The sequence below is a fragment of the Centroberyx affinis genome, unplaced genomic scaffold (assembly GCF_046629955.1).
Source record: "Centroberyx affinis isolate AG114_WGS23_722 - 3 ecotype Tasmania unplaced genomic scaffold, CSIRO-AGI_Caff_v1 ptg000847l_1, whole genome shotgun sequence".
NCBI lineage: Eukaryota > Metazoa > Chordata > Actinopteri > Beryciformes > Berycidae > Centroberyx > Centroberyx affinis.
Genome location: NW_027279442.1, coordinates 109,749 through 126,143, shown reverse-complemented (window position 1 = coordinate 126,143; position 16,395 = coordinate 109,749). Strand labels below are relative to the sequence as shown.

The following is a 16,395-nucleotide window of genomic DNA, read 5'->3' as shown; positions in this document are numbered from 1 at the left end:
TTTACATAAAATTCCAGAGATGCATTAAAATAACCCATTCAAGTATCCAAAATAAACAAAGCCACATAACAAACCCAAATTCCATTCTCTCACCTCTCACTGTACTCAATACACTTGTCCCTTAATGTTGGCCGTTTCCTAAACTATCACCTCACCACCATGTTCAACACTGATATCTCAAAGGTTTACATTCAGTGTACAGAGATAGGTTACATTCAAATTGGCTTGTGCTTAGCTTAGCTTTGATTTAAAAACACTGTCAGACCACAAAGCTACTTTGTGCTTAAATTCAACAAACATCCTTGTTCACTCATGGTAAAAAGCGCAAATACAAACAGAGACTACTGAAAATAATGCTAAGGCTAATTTCATGCAGCCGAATGGTACATGATGCTAACGCTAATTAGCCTACATGTAGCCTAACCAAATCATGCTAACCAGAGCTAGCACCGGCTAGCGAGCCGATGCTTTGAACATTAATGATTTAAACATTTCAAACTTCCAAAACATTACAGTGACAGTTTTTGCGTGTGGTTTAATCAAGAATTGTAGTAGACCAAAATAAATTATCATGGGCTACAAAGTACAAGTGTGGCCTCTATTTCCTCATGCATTTGGACACTTTTCTTCCTAGCACACAGTTATATATATATAAAAAAAACTACGCTGTTCAAACTCTCTAAGTTACATCAACTCAGACAGGTAAGTTACAAGGATATCTTGTGATGTTTAGTGAATATTTGCATTTTACATACCGGAAAAACAGGATAAATGCTCAGACAGGGCATAGCTTCTCTTTCTAAAACGAGTTACGAGAGGCTACGTCATGACTGTCGTAAAAGCCCGGGGCGAAGCCAGCGCGCCCTCTTCCCCACAGTTAAATGTAAACTAGTGCATAATGACAAGACCTTGGAAGACTGGCAGAACACATCAGCCATAAAGAATTTTCCCCAAATGAAAGAAAACAATAAATGAACACAAATCTAACCACACATTACCTGATGTCACGATAAATGATTCAGTGATTGTGGTTTATGATATCATTATTATTATTAGTAGCCTAGTAGTAGTAGTAGTAGTAGTAGTAGTAGTAGTAGTAGTTGTAGGCTAGTAGTTGTATTAGTATTTTATAAAGAGCTATCTGGTTGAAGACTTACACGGATATGGCATGTCACTTAGGCTATACTGAATTGTGGTACATTTGTTGATATTCACATTCCCAATGCTGTGAGGGCTTTCTCTTAGCACACTCCCACAATGTTTCTTCTACGGCAGTGGTGAGCAGTGACATCTTGTGGATCAAAGCCGCATGTACAGCCAGAGTGAGCTCAATCTGTGTCTGCATTCTTCCTGTGTCATTGTGCCTGCTGTGTGCGGACAGTAGTGTCATACTGCAGCAGTGCATGGGAAATTCTAAATGAACTGTAATATAAAATAATAATGACGATCACACAGAATAATCAATCGGAAACAGAGTGACCTACATAATAAGACTAAATCGGCAAACGCCCTCCCACCTTTAAAAGGCTACGTATTGGTTCTGGATTGAGCCTCACATATACGTGCGCACGCACGAACATGGGCACACCCGCATTCAGACTGCGTCACCCCCTCCCACGTCTTCCTCCATTTCCCTTATCATGAAACAATTATTACAAATTTTAAAGGCACCAATATGTTTTAGGCTATATGAGGAACGATTAGGTCTCATATTCACAGCACTTGTGAGACAAAGGTTATATTTTTGCAGGGAATGCTCTGCTGATGTGTGCAAGCCCCGGATGCTGCACCGCGAGGTGGGGGGTAGTCAGAATATCAAATTACAGGCTGCTTCACAGCACTCTGGTGAGCTCCAACGAACAGACAGCACGTCGCCATGGCAACGCAGCTCTATGAGGTCACTGTCCAAGCAGGCGCTCGGGAAGGAAGAAAGTAGAGGGGGAGGGATGTGGGAGATATGTAGCTGCTGCACACAAAGAAAATCAGCTTCATGTCTTGCCTTGACTCTGCTAATAGGCCAAAGCTTTTATTCTAATTCATGTAACATACATTTTCTTCCCCACAGTCACCCACCCTCACCGCTACTTCTACTGCCACATTTCACACTATTAATTAAGATGCAGGGTTTGTCACCTAGGCAACAGGATGAATGCTTCTGCTTTTATTTATTAGAACATTTTTGGAATGAAGGTTTCAGCAGAACAGCCTGTATATCTCAACCCCAGACAAAACTTCAAAAACAGCAAAAGTAATAGAACACTTTCGAAATGAATGTTTTTAATCATCGGTATAAAGAAAATAATGCATTGCAACAGAAACCCCAGAGATGCTGTAGACAATGTGTGGCACTGCTGCTAGTTCAATGGTTTGTGTTAGCCTGTTAGTGTCAGCTGGTGGTTGTTAGCTTTTTGTTGTGTGCTGGTGCATTAATGTGTTATGTATCAGTGTGCTAGTCTGTCAGTGGCTCAGAGCAGCAGACAACAGGCAGTGTGGGAGTCTCCTATCTGGGTCAAATGGTGGTGGGGTAAGGCACTGAGCATTCTGCAACACTCTTGGGAGTGAAAGACACTGCTGCTGCCAGCTATGTGTTCCCTGTCTCATTATGCCGTTCACATTGCTCCAGCCAAAAATAGTTCTATCAAAAGTCATTATTTAAAAGCTTTAATTATTTCACTATTTGTAAGCAAAACATTCAACTACTTACAAATGATAGTCATGAAATGACTGTTGGCCTACATGTCAATCTCTCCTGCTCACACTACACATTACCTCATCTCTCTGGGGAGATGATGTCATGTGTGCCTACACACACGCGCGCGCGCACACACACACACACACACACACACAAGTAAAGGTGGTGTGCTAACTAAACAAGGTCAACACTCTGACCCAGTCATCTTAGGTTGGGGTTGTGACTCACATATATCCACATATTGATACACACATCCAGCTGTGTAACATGTGACCTTTAGCACAATTTATTACATTCTTCTTATATCTATTACGTGTGTATACTTCTAACAGTTGATTGACATGACCTAGTGAACAATGCAGGAGCACAAGCTATAGTAATGGAGGTAAAGCTAGTAACAGGTCACATAATTTAACTTATTTAATTTGCCTGGCAGCGATAGTTCGGTCATTATCATACTACAATTTGACTTCAACATTGTAGGATACACCAGTTAACTATTACAGTCAGGGAACTTATGATTACAAAGCCAGTAATTCATACCACTATGTACAGTGTGCAAAATTCTACATTCTACATATACATTATATAATATACTAGAGGTACCTGTTGCTTGTTTGTTTTAATCACATATAGAACAGTAACTACAATAACCAGACATGTTAACAGCTTGGTTGTGCATGGTTCAATTAGCCACCTTAGGGCAGGCCCAAGATTTCTGTTTTGCATTAAGACTTACATTACTATGGTGGGCGGAAACAGAATGACTTCTTGTGGACTACTTGTACACTAATGCTCTTGAAGCTGTATGCAGATAGAATAAGGGTGTTCATCCTCCATACCGTGCTGGAGAGAGGAAAAAGAGAGAGTACGATAGAACTACAGGGGTATGCTTATTTTTTTAAGTACACGTAAAATAAATCTTACTGTTTTGTTACCGTACCAAAACACTGTCTCAGTATCAGAGAGAAAAGTTGTGATAAAAATAACTGTCACAGCTCTGTGCGTCCCATATGCAGATCCTTTTTCTGGCATTAATAACTGGGTCTTGAGCTCCTAAGCAAATACCTACTAGGCCAATAGCCAAGAAGAAAGACATGCACTCAGTCATAGTTATTGTATGGATTGCCACAGTAGAGAATAAGTTATGTTTTAGAGAGCAGTTTTATAATAAATGACAAAAATGGGATGATCTAACAGAGCACATTTGGTCTGTGTAAATGTTTTGGTTTACATCCACTTGAAGCACCACAGAGAGAGAAAGAGAGAGAGAGAAAAAATAATTGGGCTCAAGTAACTAAAGGAGATACGACAGCACTGTTGATCAGTGGTTAGCATTGTCGCCTCAGAGCAAGAAGGTCCTGGGTTTGAATCTCGGCCCTGGAGTTTGCATGTTCTCCCGGCGTATGGGTGGGTTTCCTCTGGGTGCCTTGGTTTCCTTCCACAATCCAAAGACATGCAGATGAGATGAAATTGCCCACAGGCATGAATGCGTGTTTTCATGTAGTTATGATGTAGTTGTATATGTACTATATGTCTATGATATATAGTGATGTAGTATGGTATATGACATGTATATGATATGGTATGTAAAGCCCTTTGAGACATGTTTGTGATGAGGGCCATACTGCCAAATCTGCATGGGCAAGACAGTTCTAAAGTGGTATCTGCATGCACATCTATTGTCCTTATCCACATCAGGTCCTGCACAGAAAAGATCTTCACCTGTTACAAGACACAGTTCTATCATTATTGACTGAATTCTCCATACAGCGAAGTGCTCAACCCTGACAGCAAATGCTATGTTTTCTCTAACAGGGGGAATATGGAAATAGATTCAAGATTAAAAAATAATGCCATATGCTGCAGGGTTTGTCTGCAACACCACAGACCTTCCAAATAGATTGTTTTCTGACCTTTTGGGTTTCTTAGACAAATCAGCCTAAGGTACTGTATTTCCAAATATATATAATGCCAAAAAACATATTTCATTGAGCAAGTTAACATCCATATTAACACAGTTTGCCCTACGACTTTCCAACAAAGGTCTACCTCTGCCTATAATGTGGAAAAAACATTGTAGTTATCATTTGATTTGACATGATCACTTGGCATTTTAATGCCTATCTTGAGTTTCAGTCAACCTCAACCTGTAGACGTCTCTGTGTTGGGCGTAATTCCAGGGCACAATTCCACTCTTGAGCAAGTACAAAAAGAAATGATGATCTGGCAAACTGTGTCCTCATAAAGCCTTCTCCATTATTTTATAATGTAAACCTGCAGTAGAGCTTTCCTTTACTCTAAGTTCTATGTCAACTAATGGTCAATTAAGTAACTGGATTTTATCAACCAATTGACTAGTCTAATCAACAAATCTGCAGAATTGCTTCTCCCATATTATTGTCCCAATGCAAATACATATAATCAAGCACACTGACTTTGAGATCAAGTGTTTCTGAAAGGATAAAAATACCTATGGACCAATACTGTTCTGATGCCAGAAAAAATACCTGTTATTTTAAGGAAGTAAGTCAAAGAAATGTTTAAAACTGACAAATAAACTAAAAAGGTCTTAGTGGACTGAAAGTCTAACAACTAAACAACTAGCTAGTTGACTAATCAACCAAGGTGGGGCAGCTGCAGTCTACAATAAAATGAGCTAAACATTCATCAGAGAATTTCAGTACATTGTCAGTGGAGATTTTACTTGACTTAATCACGTCAATTAGGATATCAGCACTTTTATTTCGCTCATTTGGACTAGATCCACTGAATAGTTGATTGACTTGTTAGACTAGCCTAGACCTAAAACTACCTTAAGATAATGCAGCTTGTCCCAAAAGTGAAGGAACGTTATGCCTATTGACACAAAACTCTGAGATTCAGTAGTTCATCATTAAGTGTAATGTTCTATAATGCTTTCATATTTAACAGATCAGCATAGCATACAATATACTCACACTACACAAGTTACTACATATTGCACCATCAAAACTCACTTTACAAAATCACTTATATGCTTGCCTTTAACACATTACAACTTTATACAATGAATGCAATGTGAATTGATGCTAAAAAATGTGGCTACATGATTTCTGATTATCTTACTTTTACACAGACTTGGCCCATAAATTTGATTGCACAGCTGTACCAATGTTTTTGTTCACTTGGAGAATAAAGCATTGGCATCAAAAAGGAAAGACATATTTATAGATACAGATATACATATATACATATATACATAAATCAGTTATATCTGTATCCATAACTATGCAGATCCATACAGTAATCAGTTACACATTGTAAATAAGCATAACTTTCATTCAGTGAAATCAAACACAATTATGTTTTTCACTATTGTAAAGCTAAAACATAAGGCCTTCAATATTTCATTTGCTTGACTCTAGTCTTCAGTTCTGAGTTTTCAACTTGTTACATAATCTCAGAAGATTTTGATATTCAAGAACACCCATAGTTTGGCATTAAAAGTAAGTACATTATCATATTGGATGGCTATAGTTATAAGAAAACATCACTTAATCCACTCTGAAAGACTCACTGTTTTCAATTGTGTTCATTTCATCCTGCCAGACTAGCTGCAGCACACTGAATTTGGCAAAGTTAATGAAATCTGTTAACAATTGGTGTTATGTTCCTCAGACAAGACAGTAGTGTCAACATGGACGAAACATTCAAACACACTGTAGGTTTAAAGTCTCTGAATTCATAAAATTGTGCCACTGCTGCCAGCCATACATCTTGCCTAGAAACTAGGAAAGAAGTGAAAGGTTACAGAACAGTTTCTCAACAACTTCTCAAGACCTGAGGCTTTAAAATGCCACACAAGAGCATTGTGTTGCTTCAGTTCTTCGTTGTGGTCCCATTAAAACTTATCTTCTATCTTGTCACACAACAGCGAGGCCTAGCTAGAGACAATGGATTGCTCAATGTCATAAAATACGTAAAACTATCAAAGCACTTTGAATATTCCATGCATAAAAAACTGAAAGGCAGATACATAATGGTTAAAGGCCTCACTCTGTTGTTCGATGAATTGGTTAATGGAATTCAATCTGCTTACACTCTCGCTCACACATTTAGGCCTGGTCCACCCATAAAGCACAAATTCAAGTACAAAACATAAAACTACTAAAGGCTAGCACATTTACAAAACACTGACACCCTTTTGTCCTATACTTTCAAATCCTTGTTTGATGCTTTTCTGACATTTAGGTGATTCTTGTGCTATTTGCTGTTTCACTTCTCTTAATTCAATTATGTATTCCACATCAATGCTCTTACAGAGCAAGACAAGTACAGAGGTTAAAAAAGCATAACATCCAAGATTAATTTCATTTTTTTTAGAGAGGGGAAACAGTCTCTTGAAGGCATTTCAACATTCCAATGTCCACTCCATTCGTCCATGTTGTGGTTTCTTTGAATATCCATTGATGCAATTTCCTGTACAGTCTGCTTCTCCACAAGTGTCTCCTCTCGAATGTGTTTTTTTTATATTAAAGTCCTGGAGTGATGGTTGTAGCCATGCAGTCTTATCATGCGTGCTGATGGACAGAAAGGCTATGTTGATTGGTTTAGCATGTGCTTATAGAAAGACTGGTGTGAGTAACAGGGGGGAGACTGAGGGTCAGTGAAGGGTTTGGCAATTGGGCATAGGAGTTTAGGCGCTGGGGTTTCTCCTTTCCTCTGTCAAGGGTACCTCCTGGAATCATTCCTCTGGATAGCTGGAAGCGGGGCCTTACGTGGAGCTGCTGCTGCTGGTGGTAGATGCCTGCCAATGAGAAAAGAGAATTACACAAATGTGAGAGAGATCCAGAGCATTGATAGCCTTGTGATTGGCCAGATTCTGACATATCTCATGCAGCCGAGATCTGTCACTCAGACAGGGGCTTCAGGCAGAACGACAGAGTGGGTGGGGGGCTGGGCAGGCCCTTGGACATGTAGTGGTGAGGTGGCGGGTCTATCAATGAATACCATGCTCCAAGATTATGTGAGGGAGAGTGGTTGCTAAGTAACTGGGTGATTGGTTTCACTTTGCGTCTCCCCTGCACAAAGAATTGGGTCACAATTCACACTGTAGCAAACAGGAATTCACAAGTGTCATCCTGTGAACTCAGTAACATTTTAACATTCAATCCAATCACAATTCTAAATAATCCAATCACACAAAAACAGAACAGTCCAATCCCACTTACAAGCATTCGGAAATATGATATACTCCTAATCTGTATTTAGTGATGGGTCAGTAGGGGATGTACAAAGATACATTTTCACATGCACTTGACCCTTTTGAGAGCACAGTGATTGAATTATAACAGCACAGATCTATCAGTAGATTCCTTGCATGTGTGTTACAGCAAATGCCAGATTGTGAAAAAGCAAAGCCAGGGAGTAGCAACACTGTTAGGTGCATCATTGAGTTTTCAAAAACTGTGATCAATGAGCTTTAGGTTAGAACATCTTGGTTTTATTTCTACGAGTCCAGGGACAGGTGTGTGGTTCAGGGGTTGGCTGCAGTCAAGTGTGACAGTTTGTGTTTCATTGCCAAAGGCAATTACTAGGAAGGGTATACCTTATTAATGCCCCTTAATCTGGATTACCACTTTTGCTTGATTCTCTGCCAAACAGACCATAGATTATCATTATTATCATCAGTATTATTATGATTATTATGGTTGAATGTCTTTGTTCCCTGGGGTCAAGCGAGGTCATTAGAATTATCCATTAGAGGCTCTGCTGTGGGTTAGAGTTAGTCACACTAAATGTTTGGGGAGAGAAAGAAACAGAACAGAAGAACAATAACACCTAATGCAAGTATCCCCTTTATAACTGCACAGTACCAATAGCAACAGACTATTACATTCATTATTAGTTTGGACAGACCCATTTGCAGTGGGCTTTGAGGATGAGTCTGTAATATGAGTAAGAGTAACTAAAATGTGGGCATGAAGAGGCTAAAACAGGAGATTTAGCAAACCACATTTGATGTCAATTGAGTGGCCATTTGCAGTTAAAAAAAAAATCTCCTTCTCTAAGAGGAAAAAAACGAGACAAAAAAAATTATAATCCACTGAGAACAAAAACACAAAAACAGTTCAAACACTCAGTTCTGTAACATCATTCATAAAGGAGTTCCAGGGTGGGGGAGTGAGACTCCTGCATACCTCCAGCTGCAGAGTGGACTTCCCTCATTTAGGGTACTTTAGAGTGGGGAGAAAAGAAACAAGCAATTCAATGGTCAGGTCATTGCAAGCACAAAAAGGAATCTTTGAGTATGTATCGTATGACGGCTAAATTAATTGACTCTACTTTGTCTCCATTCAGTTAAAATGATCATAGAATTCATTGTGATATGTCATGGCACTATCATTAAAATGTATCTTGGGAAAAAAAACTACAACATGAATAGTGTGGCACTAGCTTGTATACCACATATGACAGTTTGTGAAGAAATTGTACGTCATTCTGTAAGAGCGGGTTCAAAAATGTTATGCCCAATCATACATTTAACTATTTAATCTTTGTTCTTCCTGCCCATACTTACCGTTTTTACAGAAACCCTTAATAAACAAACAAATGGACATTAGACCTATGCATATTGTGAAAATTGTAGTATCAACTCTCACTTTGGACAATCTTGACAGAGAAAACTGATACAAGCAGAAATAGGTCAGTTAAAACTGTACAGCTTTCTGCATTTCAAATACTGTATGCACTTGACTGATGCTGAGCAAACTCGTAACAAATGCCCTCCCCTGCTCCAGACTTCTTCCTGCTCCCTCTTTCACTCTTCAGTGATGCAACATGAGGGGGGGGAGTAGGGCTCTGCACCACAAAGGGGGGTGTGGCAGCACTGAAATGCTCTACACCACAGCAATGCAGGTTTTGCTGCTGTGATCTGATGGTCATACACAGACAGACTATTTACTGCGTTCATGGCTATGGTTGGTTGTGTAGCAAGGAGCATGTGTATTTGAAAACAAATAGCAAGAGCGAGATGAGGAGAAGCCAGCAGATCATTAATCAAATGAACATAGGCTCTCAAACCTGTAAGTCTCTTGTGTATTTTAACAATTTAAAAAGGTTTCTGTTTGAGAACATACAACTTGTGTCACATGTAACATTTCTGCCTTGCTGCAGCCTCCTTTCTGTTATCACTGGCATTGAGTATAGCAATGCAACCACAGTCAGTTCACTTTTATATAGGTCACAGGCCAAAATCACACATCATCACATCAACCAGTTAAAACAAATTATAGCACATTTTTAGCAGCAGGTACTGCAGCTGTTTAATACTACAGGGAAATATTTTCAATAAATAGCCATTTGTTGCTTTACAGAGGGAAAGGATGTGAGCCTTTCATAAGGATTACCTGGGAGTGAAGGGAACGGACTACTTCAAAATTGGTAATATTATACTTGCACTGTTTAACACTTCACTGTTTAACACTTCACACATACATACATGCAGGGATGCCACTGAAATATCACAGGCTTTAAAACACTTGTTTAAAACACATATACCTAAAGTTCAATGAACATGTAATTACTTGATGAATGTAAATATAAAAAAATATGATGTTAAAAGTTTTTTGTTTGAAGCCTACATTTTCGGCCACACTTTATTTGGATAGCCCAATGTTGATACTCAACTTCCTATCAAATGACAATAACGTGTCACTAAAAAGTCTACTGAGTTTAAAGTGATATTCATAATTGTGTGAAAGAAGATAGCTATTCAATGTCTGGGTTAATCTCAGGGTTGTGGTTAATGTTAGAAATAGAGTCAGGTTGGGTTTAGTTTTAAAAATGGGATCAGGATTAGGGTTGGGGTTAAAGTTAGGCTAAGGTTAGGGTTACATAGTCTGTGGAGATGCAGCAAATAGGCAAGTGACACTTTATTGAACATCTACTTTTTGTCACCTGATTGGTTGAGCGTCAAAATGGGACTATCCAAATAAAGTGAAATCAATTATTTGAAATAAAATACATACATTTTCAAATCACAAATCATTTTTTAAGTTAGTTAAACCAGTTAAGACTCATTTGATTGGTATTTTTTTGGGACCGTTGGAAGGTTTTAGTGATTGCAACAATAATTTTATACCAGTAATGGCACAAATCTGAACTGCAGTCAAAATATGGAGGTGAATGTGATTCTCAAAGAATGAATAGAACAAAGGAATATCATACAGTTTATCTTCATTTACACATTCTGTTGTTCTCAATCATAAATTGTAATGCCATATTCAGATGGAAATGTGGACACAATCAATAAAGGTGTGGCTTTTCAGCTGGTTGAATGTGAAGGTTGTAATTGTGAACTTAAGGTCTCCAGATGGATTTTTGAGTGCATGAATTATGAGTGTATGAATTCATAAAGAGTCAGACTTGTTGATTTAACCTTATTTACAGATATTTCAACTTTCAGATCCTATAATATTGAATAAAGGTAGAATTAGCTCCATGTACAAACACTACAAACATAGACAAACCATTTGTGGGTTTAAAAGACATATAAAACTTTAGGGTTAGGGTATGTAACTCTCAGCCACTGTGTCAAGAGCTCAGTCACTCAATCTGAGATTGAAAACATATCTTCAATACAATAACAAACACAGACAATACCAGAAGTATGGTGAAAATGATGTCACGTGTGCCTCTGTACATTGATATCAGATAGGGTCTTAGAATTTTTGTTGTTTTATTTATTTATATTTTGGAGGGGGTCACAGATCACAATCAAGGACTCTGATCACGCTCGCAAGTCTTAATGTTTGATTTTTTTTAAACTAATTTCCTATCCTTGTGTTTTATATTGCCATTTTTATGTGGGTAATAAAAAATGACTTATTTATGAAAATTGACTTATCCAGTGTGCTATGAAGGGTAATTGAAAGATAAGAAGTAGAGAGGAGAACTATTCAGGCTATTGGAAGGTCCTGTTTAAACCTCCAGTAGCTGAACATGAGGACACACACAAAAAGCTCAGCCACTCAAAGAACAAACGTGAAATAAAGATTGAGTTCATGCAAGTAAGAGTTAATCTGTTTAGGTGTAATCATTTTTAGTGGTGCAACTACTGTATGTGTTCTGCAGTGTGATATGTACCACAGTACTCAGTGACAGAAAACAACACAACCATTTCTGGTCATCTGATTCACAGGGTATTAGGTCCAAATTCCCACGTCATTACTCTACGCTGTCTTATGCAAACAATGGTTGAAACTGAAGATTTTGACCAGGAATGAAGAAAGCAACTAGAAACAATTGTATCGCTTTATTTTTACAGTCCACTGTTGACTCTCAACAATTTATCAGTAGATATTCAACAGTGTATCAGCAAATAGAATTGTTAAAACAGACTCTGCTATGAATTTTAAATTGATTATCAACAATTGTTCATCAAACTGCGTTCATCAAACTATGTGATTTATGCTAACTACCTTTAAATTGATTGTGAAATGCACTTTCTCAAATAGACTGTTGGCAGACTGTCAACAAGTTTGGCTAAGGTCAGGGTTAATTACAGGCATATGAAAGAAATGGGTTAGGGTTAGGCACGTAAAATAATTTGGTAAAGATTAGGGTTAAGATTAGGATTAGGGTTAGAGTTAGGGTTGGATTTAAATTTAGCCACATAAAAAAACTTAGTTATAGGACAGAGGAGAAAGTGGTTCACACTCAAATAAGAAATACGTTTTCCAAGACCTTTTATGTTCTCATTATATTAGCTTTTTTCATTTTTATAAACACAGAAGGGAATGAATTCTCTTCTGGACTAAAAAAGTTAAGTGTTACCGAAAAAATAGTTGAAAACATAATTAATTTTTTAAACATTTTTACTGAATCAGGTAAACGTCCAAAGTTCCAAAGTTTAATCAAGATTTCTTTCAGAAATTTGTTTTATTGGATTGAGTCCAAGGTTTGAAATATACATTTTTACATGTGAAAGAGTAGTTATACGCACATTGGCGGTGGGTGCTGGGCTAAGTGAAAATCATTCCAGCAGTAGAGCGGTAAAAAATAGAAGTAGAGCCCGCACAAGTTAATCTCCTAATTTACGTCTATTATTGCAAAATGAGACATTTGAACCCATGGTGGACCTTCTTCAGGTCAATTTAGAATCACCTATATGTAGATGATTCACAATACAACCACAACAAGAGCTACCGTCCAGGGTGCAATCAAGGAAAATGTCTCCTCTAATGGGAGGCATATCTGATTTTGCTACCATTTGTCCTACATTTGGCAGGCATTTGTAAACTACTTTTGGGGCGGTTCTTTGAAAATGTTGGATAATTGCCAAGATAGACTGAGGATATTGATAAACTACTACTCAAAAAAGCAAGCTATTATACACAAACTTTACAAATTATGTCTCCAAAAGACCTGAAACAAGAAAATGAACAAAGGTATTTTTGTAATGACAGTAGTTAATAGTAGGGCACAACCAGCAGATGTTGCTGTGTTTACTTGAATTGAAGGTTGATAAGGGTATTGAATGTCTTTCATGTCTGTCCCATATTCATTCACATATTTAAACAAAATCAAAACCTTTTTCTAACAAAAATCCATTTGACTTCGTGGAGGTCCATCATAGATCAAAAACAAACATTAGGAGATGAATGTGGGCTCTACTTCTCTTGGAAAGATTTTTTTCTTTCACAAATTATGAGGTGTTAAGATTAAGGAGTAAGGGTTTGTTCAAATGGAGGTATAAAGGGACGCCACTCATACCTGCAGAGTGGAGGCTGCTGAGTCGCTAGTCTCTGTCATTCCTGTGCTCCTTGGTAAACTGGACACGATGTACCTGGAGCCCTTTGGCACAGGCTGTCTAACCACCAACTTTCCTTTCCTGGTCTCTGCTAGAAACAAACTATACCAGTAGGCATCATTGGAGACCAGAGTGGAATCTGCAATGGTGGAGTTCCTCTCACTGATCACACTGTTCCTACAGGGAGGAGCCGCTTTGCTGGGTTTGGGTTTCTGACACTTCAGCACGATGGTGACCAATATGGTGATCAAGAGGAGAAATGACACCGAGCCCAGACCGATGACCAAATACAGGTTTAAGTCTGAAAAGATGTCATATTCCAGAGGCACGTCTGTCATGTCAGAGTAGGCCTTAACGGCAGTCTCCACTGTGGACAGCTTGATGGTGACTGTAGCAGAGAGAGCAGGCTCCCCGTTGTCCTTGGCAACAACAACCAGTCGTTGGTGACGCGGATCTCTGTAGCTGAACATTCTCATAGTCCGGATCTCTCCGTTGTATTGGTCCAGACTGAATAAGGTGGCGTCAGTCACTTGTAGAAACTGGTAAGTAATCCGAGAGTTCTGTACCGAGTCGGTGTCTATGGCTATCACCTTGGCAACCAGAGAGCCTTTATCGGTGGATCTGGGGATCTTTTCCTCCACCACCGAGCCGTGCGCGCGCCATGGAGAGACAATGACCGGAGTGTTGTCGTTCTGGTCCACAATGATGACATGGACGGTCACGTTACTGCTGAGTGGAGGAACACCAGAGTCTCTGGCCTCAATGTGGAAAAGGAACTCCTTCTCGATCTCATAGTCAAAGGTCTTTAGTGCGTAAAGATTACCGTTCTCTGGATTGATGGAGAACAGCATGGACAGGGAGGTGTTGGCTATCTCCTTCTCTAGGATGAAATAAACTAGATACTGGTTTTCATGTAGGTCTGGATCAAACGCAGTGAGTGAACTTAGTAAAGCCCCGGGTGCGTTATTCTCCATGACGCGGATAGTATAGAAGGACTGGGGGAACTGTGGAACATTGTCATTAACATCCAGTAGTTCTAAAGTCATAGTTTCATTGTCAGACAACGGAGGAGAACCTCTGTCTGTAACAGTGAAAGTGATGTCATATTCTGGAACTTTCTCACGGTCTAATGGTTCTGAAACTACCAACTCAAAATAGTTATCAGAGGATTCTCTAAGATTGAAAGGCATATTATCAGGAATATGAATATCAACTATTCCATTATCACCTGAATCTTTATCACTGACACTAACCACTGCTATCACTGTGTCTACAGGTGCGTTCTCTCTTATAGGACTTTGAAATGATTTGATGGAAATGTCTGGGTGATTGTCATTCATATCTGTCACCAATATTGTCAGTTTACACTGCCCAGATAAGGAATTCGGCCCTTTATCAGTGGCGATAACCTCCATATCATAAATCTTGAAATCCTCATAATTGATCATTTCTTTCACTCTTATTTCTCCATTATCCGGATTCAATGTGAACGTGTTTTGCGTTTTCTCTGATGTATACAAACTATATGAGTAAACTATATCTGAATTTGACCCTTCATCTAAATCAGTGGCATTTAATTTAATTACTAGACTGCCAATAGGGGAGTTTTCCATTACATCTATTTTGTAGCTTTCTTTGTCAAACGTAGGGGCGTTGTCGTTGATATCAAGCACACGAACAATGATGTTGGCTGTACCGGTGCGCGTGGGGACTCCGCCGTCCACAGCAGTGAGTATTAGATTATGAACAGCCTGCTGCTCTCTATCCAAAGCGTTTTTCAGAATCAAATCAGCAAACTTTGACCCATCTCTCCCGGTCTGAATTTCTATGGTAAAATGTTCGCTTGAGCTGAGATGGTAGTTTTTCACAGAATTTGTTCCAACATCCGGGTCTACAGCGTTATTCAACGAGAATCTCTCTCCAACTGAACTTGATTCAGATATATCCAAATGCATCGTGCCCCGTCGAAAATGTGGAGCGTTATCATTAATATCCATGATTTCCACCTCAATATTAAACATTCGTATCGGGTTTTCGATCGTGGCATCCAATTTAAGGAAGCAAGACGTAGCAGTCTTCAAGGGACACAGTAACTCTCTATCCATGTTTTCCAAAATATAGAGCTCTCCTGTGTCCTTGTTGATGTCAAGATATTTTTTATTGGCCACCACATCTATCCGCATTTTTCTTTTATTTAGAGTCTTCACATCTAATCCCAAATCAGATGCTAAATTGGCAACAACAGAGCCTTCCTCCATTTCTTCTGGAATTGAATAATGGGTAACGGCAAGTAGTGTGTTCATGGTAGCAGAAAGAATAAGAAATGCCAAAACATACCCTCTCCAAGATAACTGAAGGATTTGATGAGCCATTGCGTAGAATCCGTGCGTAAAGCTTGGAAATTTGATATTGGTGCTTGAACAAACAGTCGCCTTGTTCAACGGTGAAACGTATGTCTTTAAGTAAAACGTTTCTTAATATTGAGTCCGAGAGAGATGCGCATATAAAATGTCTCGCTGTCCTCCCTCCAATTATGTGGCACGAGGCCGATGACCTCATCATTGAGTGTGATTTCATGTTGAGCAGCGACCCACTGAGTCATTTTGAGCCCTTGCATCTCGGGAAAAAAACCTACATTTCAACTTGCCGTAAAATTACAGACGTATATAGGTGAATAATAGGCTATATGACAACACTTACAATGAATCTTGGTCCAGCTGACTGATAAATTCTGACCTAGGTTTTGGCAGTTGGTGAGTTGTCATCATATTAGCCCTAAATACAACATTCAGTTTTTGCCCATGTGCATTTTACTTATTTTAGCATAACTGCTGATGATCACCATACTTTCATAGTAAATAGGCTACTGTCCATGTAATGCATTCTGCATCACGGTTACATCATTAAT

The 16,395-nt window shown here is 38.8% G+C and overlaps 1 protein-coding gene across 1 annotated transcript; it reads right to left on the bottom strand.

Annotated features, from left to right (window-relative positions):
* Positions 1–7,432: 7,432 nt before the first annotated feature.
* On the bottom strand, positions 7,433–15,790 carry LOC139645332 (protocadherin alpha-C2-like). Its single transcript, XM_071521023.1, has 3 exons — positions 13,451–15,790; positions 8,875–8,910; positions 7,433–7,481 (listed from the first exon to the last, which is right to left on the bottom strand). The coding sequence occupies exons 1-2, from the start codon at positions 15,788–15,790 to the stop codon at positions 8,899–8,901; spliced, it is 2,352 nt and encodes a 783-aa protein (XP_071377124.1). The 3' UTR covers positions 7,433–7,481; positions 8,875–8,898.
* Positions 15,791–16,395: the final 605 nt, after the last annotated feature.